Source organism: Gorilla gorilla, chromosome 2 (genome assembly GCF_029281585.2).
Source record: "Gorilla gorilla gorilla isolate KB3781 chromosome 2, NHGRI_mGorGor1-v2.1_pri, whole genome shotgun sequence".
Taxonomy (NCBI): domain Eukaryota; kingdom Metazoa; phylum Chordata; class Mammalia; order Primates; family Hominidae; genus Gorilla; species Gorilla gorilla.
Window position 1 is genome coordinate 54,758,480 of NC_086017.1, and position 19,704 is coordinate 54,778,183.

At 46.4% G+C, this 19,704-nt stretch overlaps 2 protein-coding genes across 3 annotated transcripts in view; both read left to right on the forward strand.

Moving 5' to 3' along the window:
* Positions 1–13,915, forward strand: part of KIF15 (kinesin family member 15) — a 110,753-nt gene extending 96,838 nt beyond the window's left edge. The window contains exon 36 of one of the 2 annotated variants that reach the window (XR_008678647.2): positions 13,782–13,915. The gene's annotated coding sequence lies outside the window, so the exon portion shown is untranslated. The other variant, XR_008678646.2, reaches the window with a different exon arrangement.
* TMEM42 (transmembrane protein 42) lies at positions 2,295–14,521 on the forward strand. Its single transcript, XM_019023933.4, is given in 4 exon segments — positions 2,295–2,455; positions 13,782–13,870; positions 13,872–14,214; positions 14,217–14,521. Coding segments are annotated over 4 exon segments (618 nt in total). The 5' UTR covers positions 2,295–2,364; the 3' UTR covers positions 14,312–14,521.
* The last annotated feature ends 5,183 nt before the right edge of the window (positions 14,522–19,704 follow it).

Consider the following 19,704-nt stretch of genomic DNA (forward strand, 5'->3'; position numbering starts at 1 on the left):
AGTGGGAGAATCGCTTGAGCCCAGCAGGTTGAGGCTGCAGTGAGCTATGATCCACCACTGTACTCCAGCCTGGCAGACAGAGCAGGACCCTGTCTCAAAAAATACATATATATATAATCTGGGCTTGATGGTACCTGCCTGTAGTCTTAGTTACTCAGGAGGCTGGGCTGAGAGGATGGCTTCAGCCTGGGAGCTCAAGGCTGAAGTGAGCCATGATTACACCATTGCACTCTAGCCTGGGTGACAGAGAGACTCTGTCTCCCTCTAAAAACAAACAAAATTCAGTCTAGCTGTAGACCTAATGAGAATCTTCATCTTAGCAAGATCCCTAGGTGATGTGTGTACACAGGAGTTGCTTAGAGGCAGAAATCACTTCCCAGCAGTGTCTGAGGATGGCATCACTTCAGCCATCATCACCAGGGCTGGGGACCTGGAGATTAACAACGATGTAGTCCCTGCCCTCAAGGAGCTTGCAGGCTAGCAGAGAAACAGACAGCCAGAGGAACAACCACAGGACTGGTACAAAGGTAGGGGAGTAGCAGAGATGGCTTTACAGAGGAGGTGGTTCTGAGATGCTTAACCTTTAGTGCTAGTAGAGGCATCGTTTGTTCTAAGAAAATTTGCTTTACATTCTTTAAAGCATGCAGAGTTGATCAATGCAACACCTCTTGATTTCCTGATAAGAGCTTTCAGAGGGTATCATCTTTGAGCAGCTCTTTACTCAATGGAGTGGTGCAGTGAGACCTCTGAGCCTCAATTTCCTCATCTGCAAAATGGGACAGTTTGTACCATATTGGCGTTACTGAAATTATCCGTGTTTTTTTTTTTTGAGACAGAGCCTTACTCTGTCACCCAGGCTGGAGGGCAGTGGTGCAATTTCGGCTCACTGCAACCTCTGCCTCCTGGGTTCAAACAATTCTCTGCCTCAGCTTCCCGAGTAGCTGGGGATACAGGTGCCCGCCACCACACCCAGCTAATTTTTTTTGTATTTTTAGTAGAGATGGAGTTTCACCATCTTGACCAATCTGGTCTTGAACTCCTGACCTCGTAATCCACCCACCTTTGGCCTCCCAAAGTGCTGGGCTTACAGGCGTGAGCCACCGTGCCCGGCCTTATCCGTGCTTTTATTTGAGCCACAAAACCACCCTGTGAGAGAAGCAGCATGGTGTGGAAGGACTTCCATAAAAACTTGCTAAACAGAAGATACAAAAAGAATGCTGCTAAACAGTATGTTCAACTGTGAAATCATTTTTGTTTAAAAAATGCATATACATATTCTATACTTTTTAAACATTTTAACTATATATAACTAAATAGACATATAGAAAAATGCTCTATTAACACTGATTTTCCTGGAGAGTGGAAATAGCACTTTATACATTTCAACACTTTATTTTCAAGGACATGTACTTTTTAAATGGGAACATTTTTTTTTTTTTTTATTTTTTGAGACGGAGTTCACTCTTGTTGCCCAGGCTGGAGTGCAATGGCATGATCTCAGCTCACCACAACCTTCACCTCCCGGGTTCAAGCGCTTCTCCTGCCTCAGCCTCCCGAGTAGCTGGGATTACAGGCATGCACCACCACGCCCGGCTAATTTTGTATTTTTAGTAGAGACGGGGTTTCTCTGTGTTGGTCAGGCTAGTCTCGAACTCCCGACCTCAGGTGATCCACCCGCCTCCGCCTCCCAAAGTGCTGGGATTACAGGCATGAGCCACCACGCCCAGCCGGAAACATTCTAAATATACGTTAAGTATAACAGGAGATTAGAAGTCATGTTGATTCTGCGTGGCTTGATTATGGATCATTGTCTTCCTCTCATCGCAGATCCTCATTTTTTCGGTTTTCTGTGATGCGCTTGTCCCCATATGGGGCTCTGGCGTCTTTCTGGGTCTGGAGGTCCCCAGCGCCCTCTGCCGAGGCATCTCTTGGTCCGGCGGTCCTCAGGCTGGAGGGTGGAGCGGAGAAGCCTGGTCGACGTGGATGGACTCGGTGGGCCGGCGCGGGGCCCGTTAGGCATCTTTAATAAGTTTCACCGGGAGCCGGGTGGCCGGGATGGAGACGGCTAAGCCGCGAGAAGTTTACCTTCTACCACAGCGTCCACAGTACCCGGCTTGGCCTCAGGCCTCGGGTCCCGACGTCCTCCCCAGAGCACAAACCTACTACAGGTTAGGCCGGAGGCCGCCACAGCCCAGGGTCTCTGCCACCTGGCCCGCCCCCTCCGAGGCGCCGGGGAGCGATTCCCAAGGGGCCTGCCGGAGCATGGCGTCACAGGAGCGTCGCGTCACGTGAGGCTGCCATCCAATCGCGGCGCGTGCTCTGCCCTGCGGGCGGCGGGTGCCAGGCACGGTGTCAGCGGGCAACATGGCCGAGAGGCCGGGGCCTCCGGGCGGCGCCGTGTCCGCGACCGCGTACCCTGACACCCCCGCGGAATTCCCTCCGCACCTCCAGGCGGGTGCGATGCGGCGCCGCTTTTGGGGCGTATTCAACTGCCTGTGCGCCGGCGCGTTCGGGGCCCTGGCCGCCGCCTCCGCCAAGCTGGCCTTCGGCAGCGAGGTCGAGCCCGGGGCGCTGCTGCTGCTGCTGCGGGCGGGCGGGCGGGACGCCGCTGGGCGGAGGAGGGGCGCTGCGGGGCCCGCGGGGTTCCTGGGGTGGGGCGGGGGTGGGCGCAGGGCGCCGCCGCACCCTCGCCGGTCTGTCCGGCCGGGGCCCCGGGCCGCGGGCGGCGCTGCGGTCAGCTGGGGTGGCAGAGAGTGTTTCGCCTCTAATCACGCCAAACCCTCGTCCAGTGTAGGCGGTAAGAGACGTCGGGGACTGAGGCCTCCTCCCTTACCAGGGACCTAAAACCTTTTCTCCGGTTGGGCTAGTTCGCTCTCGGGGAAGAACTACACCTCCTACATCCACCCTCTACCTCTCATTTTAAGTCCCTTGTGCCTGAGCATTTCTCTCCACGTGACTCTTAAGGTGAGAAGCCTCTTGCCCATCCCTTTACTCCGTAATTAACGGGTGTTGTGACCAGATAACCAGTCTGCCCCACTACCAGGAAAATTGGGAGTTTGGGATACTGTAGGCATAAGGGGATACTGACAGAGACGTTCTGGATGTTTTCCTGACGCTGAGAACTCCTAAACTTGCCTCCTGGCTTCTGCTAAGGTGTATCTCTGCCTCTCCCTCCCACGTCGTAGACCAGCCTCTGCTTGCTATAGGGGTTTCATTGCGTCTGCAGCCCAGGGTTAGCCTCTGACCTGGACAGTGGTCACTGATTATTTAGGGTTAAGCCTATTTAGGGCTAATCCAGTAGTAGCTGCCATGCTTGAGGTTAGTATCCCATTGGGTGTAGTTCATGGGGTAAGTGGTCGAAAGTAAAATGAATAACTTTGTATGGGCCGTGAAGTTTGTTGTCAGGAACCAGACCTTCATAGCCCTTTAAGCAGGTTGCCACTGGCCCATATGCTGCTTTGTGTAAGACAAGGTTGTCCAACTCGCGGCCCAACGCAAATTTGCAAATTTAAAACATGAATTTTTTTGCGATTTGTTATTTTTTTTTAGCTCATCATATATCATTAGTGTTAGTGTATTATATGTGTGACCCAAGACAGTTCTTCCAGTGTGGCCCAGGGAAGCCAAAAGATTGAACACCCTGGTGTAAGTTATAAGAAAGCACCTTTTTCTCAAGACAGTATGTGTTCAGCTGCTGAGAAACCATTACAAGTAATAAGTATGATATTTAGATTCCGCCCCTTCCCCCCACCCCCCCGCCTTGTCTCCAGGCAGGTTTCTAACTCACCACCAAGCAAGGGGGGCTGCATATCCTTTGTGTAGGAGGCTTCTAAAGATCTTCTCTTCTCTTGAGACTTTCTCCTTTTTAAAAAAAAAAAAGAAAATATCTGCAAGTTCTCCAAGGGATGTCTGGGATCACTAAATAGTCTGAGGTGGTGTTTCCCTCAGGCAAGGCTGTGCCCTAGTTAAGAGCATGGAGGTACACTGCCTGCTTGTGAAGCCTGGTGGCTCTCACCGCTGTAGCACTTTAGGAAGGTTACTTAATGCCCCTGGCTCTTTATCTGTAAAATGAAGTTAAGGAATAAATGAGAATGCTTAAACACAGCCCAGGACCTAACAGAGTAAAAGCTCAATAATGCCCAGAGGGGGTCAGCCTTAGTGGGCTGTAACTTGTATAGGATTTGGGGGTGGGAATACAGAGCAGACATTGCTAATTCATGCTTTGCCTGATCTCAAGAAGTAAGAACTCTACCCCAGACTTATACTACCTACGGAGTAAGAACTACTTGGCCCTCTGGGACTGATCTTCAAGCACTGGTCATTGTGGGACCAATAAGGGGCTGGTGTTCAGTAGAAAATACTGGCTTTGGATTAGCATTTTGCTTCTTCCCAAGATCATATGGCCAGCAAGGTGGCCAAATGAGTATCTTCTCTGAATTTGCTTTATTTGTAAGATGGGTCTGCTGCCCACTGAGGGTTAAGTGAAGCCCTGTGCAGGAAAGCTCTGAGGCCCTCTGAGCTGTAGTGGGAGCTCAGTAGGAGCCTGGGTGCCAGCAACCACAGTCCTGGGTGTGCTTTGAGGGGGTCTGCAGGTTGCTGCCCAGGGTGGACGTGGCTGCAGTGACACTTTCTCCTGCAGGTGAGCATGGGTTTATGCGTCTTAGGCATTATTGTGATGGCGAGCACCAATTCTCTGATGTGGACCTTCTTTAGCCGGGGCCTCAGTTTCTCCATGTCTTCAGCCGTTGCATCTGTCACAGTGACTTTTTCAAATATCCTCAGCTCGGTGAGTAGCCTGAGGGTGTGGTGCTGTTGTCCTAAATCTGGGTTCTGGGTGAGTTGTCTTTGGATAACCCCTCCTTTCCCAGACAGGAGAAAGGACAGGAACTGAAGCAGAGGTTGGGCTGTGGCTTGACCCCTGGATGAGTGCTCTATTCATGGAGCAAATGTAATTCTAATCATGGAAGAATTCTTAAGTTAGATATGAGTGAAGCCTGACAGTAAAAAGCCTACTTGCTTGCTGTGCCTCCAGGGTGGAGCCCTCATTCTGAGTCACTGTGCATCCTAGCTGTTTCCTAGGGTTCTGTGCACTCAAGGCTCCATGACATTTAGAGGGTTGGGATTTCCAGAGACTTTTCTGCCCTGTGTAGTCTGAGGTTGACAAGATGGAGCTGAGCCTAGTCAATCTTGAGTTGAGGGAGAAACAAATACCATGTACCTGCTGTGTCTACCTGCTGGCCTCTGCTGGGTCTTTCTTGTGTAGTTTGCTGAGGTCCAGTGCAGTGAGGGAGGTAGCCTCTCCACTCGTGCAGGGGAGATTGAATAGAGTGACTTGATGAAGGTGACAGCTAGGTTTCAAGCCCAAGGCTTCTGGCTCCAGACCTTTCCTCCTGGCACCCTTAGAAGGAAGTCAGTCCCAGGAGAGTGAGGTTGTGCCCACCTGCTGAAGTTGAGTCCCTCACAGCTATCTTTGTCTCGCAGGCCTTCCTGGGCTATGTGCTGTATGGAGAGTGCCAGGAGGTCTTGTGGTGGGGAGGAGTGTTCCTTATTCTCTGCGGACTCACCCTAATCCACAGGAAGCTCCCACCCACCTGGAAGCCCCTTCCACACAAGCAGCAGTAGCACCACTTGGCTGGACGGACCAGCTGGAAAGATCACGATGGTGGCCCAGCCTTGGGATGTCATGTGGGACTGTGTCCTAGGGCGATCCAGTTGTGCAGCCTTCTGACCATCAGCCAAGGGAAGCAGGCCTCTGACAGAGCAGGCTCTGGCTCTGTAAGGAGAGGTGCAGCTGCAGCAGTGTTCTACCGGAAGTGTTTTGATCATCTGTACAGTGCTTTGGATTCTTGCTCCCAGGCCCACCCCAGTGAGCCTTCGCAGATGCTGGAGATCCTGGGGTTGGTCTGCTTTGTGTATGGTACTTGAAACCACGCTGTAATTATTGTCCTGTTGCCAAACAAAAGCTAGTCATGTAACTCTAGAAGCAGTGACTGGTGGGGCTTTCTGACAGTTCCATGCTGATGTATCAGGCCATCTGTGTCATGCTTATGTATTATGGCAAGAAGAGGAAAACTGGATTAATAAATACTTTTTTTGTAAGTTAAAACTACCAGGTACGGTATCTTAATTCTTTCCTTCCCTTTGGAGTAAGAGGGAGCCAGAGTGAGCTGAAATCCCGATGTGGAGGAGGCAGGAGAGTGAGGCAGGTACAGAAGCCTTGTGGCTTCAGTTGCTCTGACACCTGCTAGAGCTTGATCTTGTGGTTACTTCCTGAGGCCACACAGGCTAAGGCTCTTTGAACTGCACAGAGTCTGTTCATTCTCCTGGTGCTCTCAAGGAGAAAAGTTTGACCTCCCTTTGGAGACCTTGTTTTACTTGGGAAAGAAAGTGGTTCAGAGGTCCCTCCATTCCCTGCCACTCTGTTCCTCTAGCATTTACCTTTAGGGCTCTTCTGTCATTTGCTTTTCTTTCTCAGATTCCCCCTTTTTTTTTTTTTTGTTTTGTTTTGTTTTGTTTTTTGTTTTTTTGTTTTTTTGGGTTTTTTTTTTTTTTGAGACAGTCTCGCTCTGTCACCCAGGCTGGAGTGCAGTGGCACAATCTCGGCTCACGGCAAGCTCTGCCTCCCGGGTTCATGCCATTCTCCTGCCTCAGCTTCCCGAGTAGCTGGGACTACAGGCACCCGCCACCATGCCCAGCTAATTTTTTTTATTTTTAGTAGAGACGGGGTTTCACCATGTTATCCAGGATGGTCTCGATCTCCTGACCTCGTGATCTGCCCGCCTCAGCCTCCCAAAGTGCTGGGATTACAGGCGTGAGCCACTGCACCTGACCCCCTTGTTCTTTTTGTATCTTAGACCATGTGAATGTAATTCCTAGTTCAAAGTGGGCTGTGTGCTGCCTGCACACTTTCCCAGCACAAAGCTTCAAGCCCGGCACTTACCTGCCTCACTTCTCCCCTGGGGTGTCCGAGGGCCCTCTCAGCTCTCCTGAGTCTGATCTCTGGCCCCAAGTCTCCTTCATACGTTTCCTGCAGTTGAGAGGGACCTGGTAGCCAGGAGGCTAGGAGAGCGAAGGGTCTTGTCCAGACCCTCCTCCTCGCCCATGTAGCACCTTCATTGCTCTCCTCCCTTACTGTGGTCAGCACAATTGACAGAATGAGCTTACTAAAACCATTCCACGGCTCTTTCTGATGGGGATCTGGCCCTAGCCCACTACTCCAACAAGAGTTCTCTTCCTCAATGACTCCTTAGTACCCATCTCCCTCATGCTAGCCCCACCATGCTGAGTCCCCCCAGACATCTGCAGGTCAGCCATTCTCAAATCCACCATGTCCAGTCCTGCCAACATGTTTTGTACTTGCTCTTTCCCTTGCCTTGGGTTCCCTTTACCTTCACCTTTCGCTGGCAAACTGCTCTTCAAAACCCTTGAGCTCCCATGGGGGCCAGGGCAAAGCTGTAATTCACAGAATGTTAATCATTTAGCTCCACTTTGACACATTGCCTCCCAGCCAACCCGTGAGGGAGTTACTCTTGTTCCTGTATTAGAGGTGAGGAAACTAAGGCTTGGGGAAGTGGAATAATTTGCCTGACATCACACAGCTGAGGAGTGCCAGAACCACAATGTCAGCCCAATCTGACTGGGCTCAGCTCAGTCCCTACATCTGTCCTGTTTCCCACACCAACACCTGAAAACCCAGAGAGGCCCTGCAGTAAGGGGCCTGTTCCATACTGTGACTCAGCATGCCCAAACCTCAGAACCCTTTGGTCACCAGCCACCTACCTTTTCTTAGGGGCCCTAGTGTTGATCTCCGTGATCTAGTCTGACCCCACCATTCTACCAGTGAAGAAGCTGAAGGATATTCAGGGTTTTCCAGGGTGTGTTCACCATGTGGGTCAGACACCCAGCCAAGGCCAGACCTGAAGGCTGCTGACAGCTGGTGGTCGGCCTCCCTGGGCAGTTAGTGAAAAGGGCAGAAAGAAGTCCATCTTGGAGCAAGCATTGTCCTGAGAGGACCTGGCCTCCCATCCAGACACTTGCTTAATGCATAGAGATGGTTGGTGTTGACGTGGAACCCTATCACTCAATTCAACAAATATGCCTGTATTTGTACAAGACGTACAAGATGTATTTGTAGAAGATGTATATTTGTACAAGATGTAAGATTTTTTCTAAAAGGAAGATCAGTCATTCTTCTAAAAGCAGGAAGATACAACTCTATAGTCATCTAAAAAGTTGAGGAAACATTCACTATATTTATTTTCCTCATTTCAGAGGTTTATTCTCTTGATAAGAATAAACTATATCAATACTATATCAATATTTGTCTTTTTGGTGTGCATCTTGGATGATGGATTGAACTTTGTTTGCTTGGAGCTGGCAATTTGACATCCAGGTTCAAAGGCCTGATAGGTCATTTCTTTTGTTTAATTTTATTTTTTAACTTACTCTTTTTAAAAGTGTGCAATTCAGTAGCATTTTAGTAGATTCACAAAGTTTTCGACCATTACTGCTAGCTAATTCCAGAACATTTTTATCACTCCAAAAGAAATTCTCATACCCATTAGCAGTCATTTTGTATTCCATCCTCCCCCAGGCCCATGGCAATCAAGGATCCACTTTCTGTCTATAGATTTGCCTGTTCTGGACATTTCATATAAATGGATTATACAACATCAATATATGGCCTTTTGGGTCTTTTTTCACTTAGCATAGTGTTTTCAAGGCTCATTCATGTTGTAGCATGAATCAGTTATTCATTCCTTTTTATGACTGAATAATACTCCATTGTGTGGATCTACCACATTATGTTTATACATTCATCTTTTGATAGACATTTGGCTTGTTTCCCTTTTCTAGCTATTAGAATAATGCTGCTTTGAACAATTGTGTACACGTTTTTGTGTGAACATGTTTTCAATTCTATTGGGTATATACCTAGGAATGGAATTGCTGATATAACTATGATACGATATGATAACATGTACAGAGGAGAGGTCATTTGAGGACATAGCAAGAAGGAGAGAAGGCAAGCCAGGAAAAGGGCCCTCATCAGAACCTGAATTTGCCAGCACATTGATCATGGACTTCCCAGCCTGCAGAACTGTGAGAAAATAAATATCCGTTGTTTAAGTCATGCAGTCTGTGGTATTTGTTATGGCGGCATGAGCTGACTGATACAACCCAAATGGCCATCCATATTCATCTATGGAATACTACTCTTCAGTAAAAAGGAAGAGAGTATTGATACATGCTATCACAAGGAGAATCATAAAATAATTATGCTAAGTGAAAGAAGCCAGACCCAAAAAGAATATATACCATATAGTTCCATTTATATATAATTAAAAAGAAAAAAAGTCAAAACTTCAGTGACAGAAGGCAGATCAGTGGTTGCTTAGGGCTGGGAATCAGGGCAAGAAGGAACTTTTTAGGATGATGGCTCTTTTCTACATCTTGATCATAGTGGTCATTACACAACTGTATAAAACTAACATTCTACACTTAAAGCGGGTGAATTTTATTGGATATAAATTATACCTCAATAAAGCTAGGGGGAACTCAGTAAGATGCCATTGATGCCATTTCATACAAGATTGGCAAAAGTTACAAAGTTGAACAAGCAAGGCCAATGTTGTGGAGCACTGTGAATTCCCATGTGCTACTGCTGGAAGTATAAATTAGTATAACCCTCTGGAAACATTTTACTATCATCTGACGAAAGAGAAGATGTGCCTACTGTTTGAGCCAGCAATTCCAGTCCTGGAAACTCTCACTTGTGCACAAGGAGACATGAACACACATGCTTGTTGCAGCAGTGTTTATAACTGAGAAAAATGTAAAACAATCTAATATCAATGGGAGAATAGAGAAGTTATAGCATACAGTGTATTGAACACTATACAGTGGTGACAAGCATGAATTACATGGAAAAATTACATGAAAAAATCTCAAAATCATAATGTAGAGTGAAAAAAAGTAGAAGGGAGCGTTAAGTATGATAATTTTACAAAAAAATTTAAAATCTTCAAAACAATACTACTTATTATTTTAGATATCCACATGTTTAGTAAGTATTTTTAAATATGCAAGGGAACTTAAATACCAAACTCAGAGTGGTGGTTACTTTGGGGAGGGAGGAAAGGAAGTTGGGGTTGGGAAGGGATATATAAGGGGCTGAGAGCTTCAGTTATAACCCATAAGTTTTATTTCTTGAACTTGATGAGGGAGATGTAAGTTTTCATTGCTGTTTTTTCTTTGAATTTTTGTAAGGTTTCATAAATGTTTTTAGACAACACTTCACTGATAAATGGGAATGATCACATTTAACAATCATTAGACATACAAATCTTACTGCTGTTGTTTAGCAAGAAAACCCCAAGATCGTCTTTGCTAGCTGATGTGTGCTCTGGGCTCTTTGGGCCTGGGTAAGGAATGGCAGGGCCCAGCCCAGAGTCTGGAGGTGTGGTGAATCAGATAGGTTAGGGTGGGAGGTGAGACAGACCATGTTGGTTCCAGTGGAATTGGCTCCAGGGCTGGACTGGCCAGAGAATTATTACTCCAAATTCCAGAGCCATCCAGTTCCTTTGGGAAACAGGGGCTTGGAGGGCTCAGATTTCCCCCAAATCCACTCAACTTGTCATAGATTGAGCTGAGATGGGACCCCAGATAGCCTGGCTGAGAGCCTGTCTTGTCTGTACTGCTTCCGTGTTCCCTTGCTGGTCTTCAATAGGGTCCCCAAAGTTCTTCTTGCCCGGAGGCCTGCAGCAGTGAGTCCTGACTGTCACCAGCATGGTCCCTCACAGGGTAACCCCTCACCAGAGTTTAAAAGTCAGTCCCCTATGCAGTTAGACCTAATGCTACACCAGGGGGAAAATTCAAAAGGAAAAAATACACAATTTAGGCAACAGGGTTCCTAGCTGCATTACTGCTAGCAGCAGTTAGTTGCCTGATAGTCGAGAAATGGTTAGGCAAATATGGTAGAATATCACGTGCCCACGAACAGGGGTGAGCATTTGAAATAGGCGGATCCTAGACAGTGTCCACAAGGCAGCCTGCCAGGCATGGCCTGAAGTGCCAGGTTTGCTCCATGCAGTGTAAACACATTTGTGTTCAATGGCAAGCGCTAGGAGTGGCTTAAAAAGAGGTGACTTCAGGGTTTATTGGATTCTTTTATTTTTCTCCTATAAAGTTGTTTACATATATAATAGGAGTCAGATTAGAGATGAATTTATAGCTTCAGATATAAGAAGAAAAGATTTTGCTCCCACAAATCTGTGGATGCGTATTTACTAACTCCTCCCTGTCTCCACACAAAAAAAGGGGGCAGGGATGCATCAGGATGCCTATCTTTATGATTTAGCTCCGAGCTTAGCACCATGAACAGCCGCTGTGGTGCCTAGAGTCCGACAGGGCCTCAGTTGTTCTTTCATCCTCAGAATTGCGGGGTGGATGCAGAGGTGGGTCAGGGATTAGGCTTGAATCCCCAAAACCAATGTGTATTGGGCTTTCCTTCCAAAAGGGACTCCCGGCATGCGTTGGGAGCAGAGGACACAGCCTCCCCTGACCTCTGCAGGAGGCACCTGCCCCACAGGCACAGGCATGGGGCCGCTCCCAGACTTCCACCTGAGCACCCTGTCCTGTTTGCTTATTTGTTCATTTATTCATGCATTCCCTCATCTGCTGAGCACTCTGTGCCATGCTATGGGCTAGGGACACAAAATGAGAAGATTCCATTCCTGGCTAAGGTCCTCTATGAACTTCATCTTGAAACGTGTCTTCTGTTCCCCACCTTACCTGGTGGTTTTCAGGCTCTTCTTGCCTGATTTTTCCTTTTCTCCCTCCTCCCCAGCTCCATCATCTGTGGATTAATGTGAAGTGTAGACCATGCCAACTTTTCTGGGACAGCAGATTCAGAGCCTCCTGTCCCATGGTGGGGCCTGTGCCTGGTCCTCTTGGAGAGCAGAGAGCAGAGGGTCTTGAGTGGGCTGCCTCTGATCCCAATATGCCTGGAGTTGGCCACCAGGTGCTAGTGCAATACGGTGGCTGCAGTTCAGCAGCTGGTGGGGGAGGGGGATGCTGATGGCCCCAGTGGCCTGTGACTAGACCATGGTGTCAGCTGTGGCCCCAGACAGGAAACGTGAGAAAAGATGATCCTTTGGGACCAGCTGACAGATAAAATGCCACATGCACAAGGAACTAAATAAAGGCCAACTCTGCTGAGGCCCGGAAGTTCTGTTGCAGGAAGAGGGAAGGGAGGCTCACGGGGATCATCTCCTGATGCCCAGGTGGCTGCCTCTCTCTAGGCTGCACTTTTTCCATCTGTGAAATGAGGTTGTTGGGATGGGGGGGTCCTTTGTAAGGTCCGCGGTTTAGCTCATTTCTTGCGGAGAATTTTGAATGCCTTTGCCTCTTCACAGCATCCTGCTTCAGACACTTGACCTGTGGCGTGGGTGTTATTATTTCCCACCTCCCAGATGAAGAAACAGAGGCACAGAGAAGTAACTTCCCAAGGTCACACAGTGGATCTGTAGAGGACCCAGGATGTAGGCCCAGTTCTGTCTGACCCAAAGTCTATTCCTTTTAGACACTTTTATACTCACTCTGGTACCCTGGATTCTCTGGCCTGGAAGGCACTGGAGAAAGCTCATCTTGCACAAGCCCCTCATTTGTCAAAGATGATGAAAGAAGCTCAGAGAGGTGAAGCAACTAAAACCCAGACCCTCTCACCCCTAGGCCAGGACTTTTATTTAGAGGCTTTTTCCATTTAAGTAGTGAATTTATTCTTAAATAGGTAATTCATGCACATGGTGCTAAATTCTGATGATGTAAAAGGAAATACAGAGAAAATCAAGCATCCTTCTCCCACTCCTGAGCCTGTAATCATAGGGCCTAGGGCTTCTCTGCAGACAGAGCCCAGCCAAGACTTTTCGTAAATGCCATGTGCACTTCAGGGCTTGGTTTGTTCTATTATATTTAGGGATGCGGTGCTGAGATGCTTGCCTGCAGAACAGCAAAAACCTCTGACTTCATTATTGTTATTCAAAGTAACCAGGGTCATTGCTCTCTGGCTTGCCTTAAAGCCAGCAAAGGCAATTGCCCATCCCCGGGCTTTTGGTCTGGAAGAGACCGTTGGCATCATTATTCAGTCCCCTCACTTTTCAGGTAAGGAGCTAATGAAGACAACATTCCCAGTGACACACGGCAAGTTACTGTGGTGTTGGGGTTTCAATGTCAGGAGTCTCCTCTCTTCCTCTGGCATTTCTGCTACTATGCCAGGCTGGCTCCTTTCAGTAGACATAACATCATTGAAAAATACCACAAGTGCCCCTGTGGAGAGCAGAGCAGATAGCCATTAAAATTACAAAAGCTTATGCTTTTTGGCCCAACATTTCCACTTCAAGGCATTCAATTCTTCCTATAGATACACTCACGTGAGGGTAAAATGATCTCTGTATAACCTTATTCTTTGCAAAACTTATTGTAATAAGGAAATATTGGAAGCAACCCAGATGCCTACGGATGGGAGGTGAGTTACATAAATTCGGGACCATCCACACAAACAGAATATGTGCAGCTGTGAAAAGACTGGGCCACCTCTCCACGTGCAATAGGAACAGCTCCATCTTGCCAGGCGTGGTGGCTCACACCTGTAATCCCAGTACTTTGGGAGGTGAAGGTGGGGCGGATCCCTTGAGCCTAGGCATTCCAGACCAGCCTGGGCAATGCAGTGATATGCTCTCATTGTGTAAATAAAACAAAATAATACATCATTTGCTTTGCAGATGCCACTGCCGCCAGGAGCCCTGTAACATCAGCCATCGTCAACCCCACCGTGTTCTTCAACATCACCATTGACGGCAAGCCTTTAGACCCGCGTCTCCTTCAAGCTGTTTGCAGACAAGGTTCCAAAGCCAGCAGAAAACTTTTGTGCTCTGAGCACTGGAGAGAAAGGATTTGGTTATAAGAGTTCTTGCTTTCACAGAATTATTCCAGGGTTTATGTGTCAGGGTGGTGACTTCATATGCCATAATGGCACTGGTGGCAAGTCCATCTATGGGGAGAAATTTGATGATGAGAACTTCATCCTAAAGCATACAGGTGCTGGCATGTTGTCCATGGCAAATGCTGGACCCAATACAAATGGTTCCCAGTTTTTAATCTGCACTGCCAAGACTGAGTGGTTGGATGGCAAGCTTGTGGTCTTTGGCAAGGTGAAGGCATGAATATTGTGGAGGCCGTGGAGCGCTTTGTGTCCAGGAATGGCAAGACCAGCCAGAAGATCACCATTGCTGACTGTGGACAGCTCTTATAAGTTTGACTTGTGTTTTATCTTAACCACCAGACCGTTCCTTCTGTAGCTCAGGGGAGCACCCTCCACCCCATTTGCTCGCAGTATCCTAGAATCTTTGTGCTCTCGCTGCAGTTCCCTTTGGGTTCCATGTTTTCCTTGTTCCCTTCCATGCCTAGCTGGATTGCAGAGTTAAGTTTATGATTATGAAATAAAAACTAAATAACAAAATAATAATAATAGTACATTATTTGCTTCTCAGTGCATACAACATCTCTGGAAAGATCTAAAAGAAACTGGTAGTAGGATTCAACAAGGTGGACAGGGGGCATTTTTTTCCATTTTGAACCATGTGGATGCATTATATATTCAAAATGTAAAACAAAAAACTCACAAGCATCTCTTACTTTTTCAACTTGAAGAAAAGAGAAGAAGAAGGAAGGCCTAAAGTCAGTAGAGATTAGCCTGCGTTCCTAGACTTCAGCTTGATAGTAACCAGAATGTCAGGCCACATGTGGTGTAGGTCATAGGGTCCTGGCTTTTGGTCACCCACTGTTAGGCTCATATAACAGACAAGGAGGTGCCATTGTCCATTGTCTGTCCCTTTTACATCAGCTCATCTTGGCTCCTGATTTCCTGGGTCTGATATGTAAGGTTCCGGGATTTTATTATTTCTAATCAACATCGCCTTCCCAAACCCCGCCCCTTGGCAGCCATAGCAAGGCCACATCTAGCCCAGGATCACGTAAAAAGGGCTGTTTCCTCCCCTGAGGACCGACTGTGTGGAAGCACCAGGCATCAGAGATAGAGTCTTCCCTGGCATTGCAGGAGAGAATCTGAAGGGGTGATGGATGCATCAAAAGGTGAGTGGGTGAAATCTCCGTGGAGCCCCACATGCCCCTTCAGCCAGCTGGCCCTAAACTGCTCTCTTGCCTCTGCCGGGTGCCTGGGGCCATTGCCCTCTCACCCTAACTTGTGGCCTGGTGCTGCTTGCTTTCTGTCTCATCCCTTTTTAAAAAACAAACAAAAAACCCACAAACTTTTCATTTAGGCATAATTTCAGATTTACAAAAAGATTGCAAGAATAAAAAGAAGAATTTCCATATATCCTTTATCCAGATTCCCTAAATTATTACTGCATTTGCTTTATCCTTCTCGATCAATGGACAGATAGATGATATAGACAGATAGATAGACAAATATACATTTTTTGAACTCTTGAGAGTAAGTTGCAGATATTACATTATTAAATATTTTGGTGTGTATTTCCTAAAAACAAGGACATTCTCTTGTGTAACCAATACAATTATGAAGACCAGGACATGAACACCATTTCGATACTGTTATCCAACCCACAGATTTTATGCAGATTTCATCAACTTTCCCAATAATGTCATTTATAGCAGAAGAAAATCCTGGGTTAGGCTTTGCATTCCGTTGTTGTGCCTCTTCGGTCTCCTTTGTCTGGAATAGTTCTTCTGTCATTCTTGGAGTTTTGTGACTTCAACACTTTAGAAGAGTACAGACCAGTTATTTTGTAGAATGTCTCTCAATGTGTCCTATCCTTTCTCAAGGTCACCTGATGGATTTCCCTACTGCAGAGGGTCTGTCTGCTGCTGTCAGCAGTGTCACTGCTTCTCAGAGTGGGAAATAGCAGAGCGGAGTCATGTGCCAGGCTCTGTGTCCCATGAGGATGCAGCCACCTACCACCACCAAGAGCAGACACCAGAGCCCTCAGTTTTACTTCAGGGAGTCCGGGTGCTGCTAGGGAACAACGAAGGCTGGGTTTGAACCCCTCTGCTGACTCCCCAGCCCCCAAGCCCTCTGTAACCTCCCAGCAGGGTTTGCTCAGCAGCCTTCTCTCTTGCTTGAGAAGCTGCTTGATAAGCCAAGGAATGGCTGCTTTGAAACTCTGCAAAGGGACTAAGCCAGACCCTCCTAGTTTCCACCTTCTCCTTTTTTGGAGGGTGACATTTCGAAAGAAATCAGACTCTTCTTTTTAGTCCCAAGGCCACAGAGTTTTGAATTCCTCCTTAGATGGCTGATGCCTCAGCTAGACTCAGTCTTGGAGGGTACAGAGTCCTTAGGACTGAGAAAGGGTGGTGTGGTGTGATGGGAAGCACCTGCTGATTTGAGAGAAGATTCATGTCTAAATAGCCCTGTGGCTTTGGGCAGGTTACCTCAATCCTGTGAAAGTACTATATAAATTACTGAGGACTACCTGAAGGAAAGGTAGTCCTGACCCACACTGTCATTTTCAAGAGGTGTGACCTGTTCACTGGGGAGGTTTGATGACTTGACTGAGGTCCCAGCCATGGGTGGCAGAGCTGGGACACAAACCCGGCATGTGTTCATTTCATGCCTTACTACGCTGCCTCCCTGCTGGGCACAATTTGACTTTACTCTCAAGATCTAAATCACCAAAGACAGTCATCTCCTGGCCACCAGTGTTGGGGTATTGGTGAGGGGAGCTGACGCTCCCTGAGGTGTCCTTTCTGATGGGCTTGTGCAAGTAACCATCACATGCCACCTTACAACATTAGCGAGTTGTGATGACTCCATGGTGTTTTCATGAATATGATTTCATTTGTTCTTCCAACCACTCCTAGATGACCTCCATCTAGGAGGTCAGGACATCCAAATAGGGACCTGGAAGATGGTGATATGTGTGGGATAAAGGTAGGATTTCATATAAATGGAGGAAATGAGAAATTGTGCACTTTGTGGTATTAGGACAACTGGTTAGTATTTAGAGAAAAACAAAGCCAGATATCTATCTCATGTCTTATCCCACAACAAATCCCAGAAAGGTCGAAGACGAAACTGTAAAGGCAATAGAAGAAAATGAAGGCAATATGAAAAATAATCTTAGAGTAGAGAAGGTGTTACAAAGGAAAATAGAAAACCTAGAAACATAAAGGAAAAGAACAGTAAAACTGACTCCAGAAAAATTAAAAATATGTGTGAGACAAAACCTCCAGAGTCAGAAGGTAATAGAACTGTGAAGGGTACTTTCAACACATATGAGAAGCAAATGCTGTTCTGTAGTATAAAAAGAGCTCTCAGATCTATAAGAAAATGACCAACATCCCAAAATATACATGGACAAAGAGCAGTATTAGGTAGTTCAAAGAAAAAGAAATATAAATTGCAATATATGAAAAGATGCTCAACCTTACTTGTAACGAGGGTGGTCATGAAATAAAACTGAAACAGCTGGCCAGGTATGGTGGTTCATGCCTATAATCCCCAAAATTTGGGAGGCTGAGGTAGGAGGATTGCTTGAGCCCAGGAGTTCGAGACCAGCCTGGAAAACATAGTGAGACCCTGTCTCCACAAAACAATTTAAAAATTAGCCGTGGCCCGGCACGGTGGCTCATGCCTGTAATCCCAGCACTTTGGGAAGCCAAGGCGGGCAGATCACTTGAGATCAGAAGTTAGGGACAAGCCTGGCCATCATGGTGAAACCCCGTCTCTACTAAAAAATACAAAAATTAGCCGGGTGTGGTGGGGTACACCGGTAATCCCAGCTACTTGGGAGACTGAGGCATGAGAATTGCTTGAACCTGGGAGGCGGAGGCTGCAGTGAGCCGAGACTGCACTCCAGTCTGGGCAACAGAGCGAGACTTTGTCTCAAAAATAAATAAATAAATAAAAATAAAAATTAGCCAGGCATGGTGGTGCATATCGGTAGTTCCAGCTACTCAGCTACTCAGGTTCAAGGCTGCAGTGAGCCATGATTGCAACACTGCACTTCAGCCTGGGTGACAGGCCAAGACTCTGTCTCTTAAAAAAAAAAAAAGTTATATAAAAGCAAAACAGCAATGAGATTTCATTTTTTCATTTATCAGATTAGCCAAGATTAAAAGTTTAATAATAAATAGCTTTAAAAAGGCATCTTCTCGTCTTTTCGTAGGAGTATCACTGGTGCAGTCGCTAGAAGGCTCTCTGGCAACATTTGCTGAAATTAAAGATGCCCATATCCTGTGACACAGCAATTCTGCTTTGGAAGATTTCTCTTACATATATTGTCACACATGAGTGCAAAGATACGTGTACAAGGAAGTACATTGTAGCATATAAGATTTTAAATGGTCTACATGTCCATCCAGAGGGATAACAGCTACTAAAAAGTAACAAGGTTGAGACTAGCCTGGGCAACATAAGGAGACCCCTTCTTCACAAAAAATGAAAAAATTAGCTGGGTGTGGTGATGCATGCCTGTAGTGCCAGCTACTCAGGAGGATGAGGTGAGAGGATTGCTTCAGCCCAGGAGGTCGAGGCTGCAGTGAGCTGCGATCACACCATTGCACTCCAGCCTGGGAAACAGAATGAGACTCTGTCTCAGAAAAAGAAAAAAAAATTAAAAGAAAATAATAACAAGATCTACTTGGGTGGTTAGGAGATAAATTTCAAGACGTGTGTGTGTGAGAGAGAGAGGGAGAAAAAGAGAGAGAGAGAGAAGCAAGGCGCAGAATAGTGTATTGAGAAAGCTCCTGTTTCTGTAACTAAAGTAATGGTTTATGGCAGAGAAAACTGGAAAGATACCTAGATACTTTATAGTGATTTTCTCTGGAGAAAGGATCTGGGAGTCTGGGATGGGAGAGAAACTTAATTTTTGTAATGGGCATTTATTACTTTTATTTTTTATTTTTTTTTAATTTTGTTATTATTATTATTATTATTATTATTATTATTATTATTATTATTTGAGATGAGGTCTCACTCTGTCACCCAGGCTGGAGCACAGTGACGTGATCTCGGCTCACTGCAGCCTCTAGTTCCCAGGTTCAAGCGATTCTCCTACCTCAGCCTCCTGAATAGCTGGGATTACAGGCATGCGCCACATTACCCAGCTAATTTTTTATTTTTAGTAGAGACGGGGTTTCACCGTGTTAGCCAGGATGGTCTCAATCTCCTGACTTCATGATCTGCCTGTCTTGGCCTCCCAAAGTGCTGGGATTACAGGCGTGAGCCACTGCGCCTGGCCTCTTCTTTATCCTATTTGTGATTCTTTGTGATTCCTAAATAAGAGGATTCATGTCTCTCATTCATTTTGGAAAGTTTTCAACCATCACCTCTTCGCTGCTGCTCCCCATTCTTGATTCTCTCCTTTCAGAACAACTATAGTATATAGTTTAGCCCTTTTCATCCAAGACTCCACGTCTCTAAACTGCTTTTCATATTTACTTCGATTAATATTTCTCTAGGTTGTATTATAGGTATTCGTTTCCAGTCTATTTTCTAGTTCACTGATTCTCTTTCAGTTATGTCTATTTGCTGTTTAACCTGTGAGTTTTTTTCATTTTGAGAACCATATTTTCATTTTTAGAAGTTATGTTTTAAAAAATTTATCTGGTCATTCTTAATAGTGGCTTATTCCTTTCTCATCATTCTGATTTATTCTCGTAGGTCCC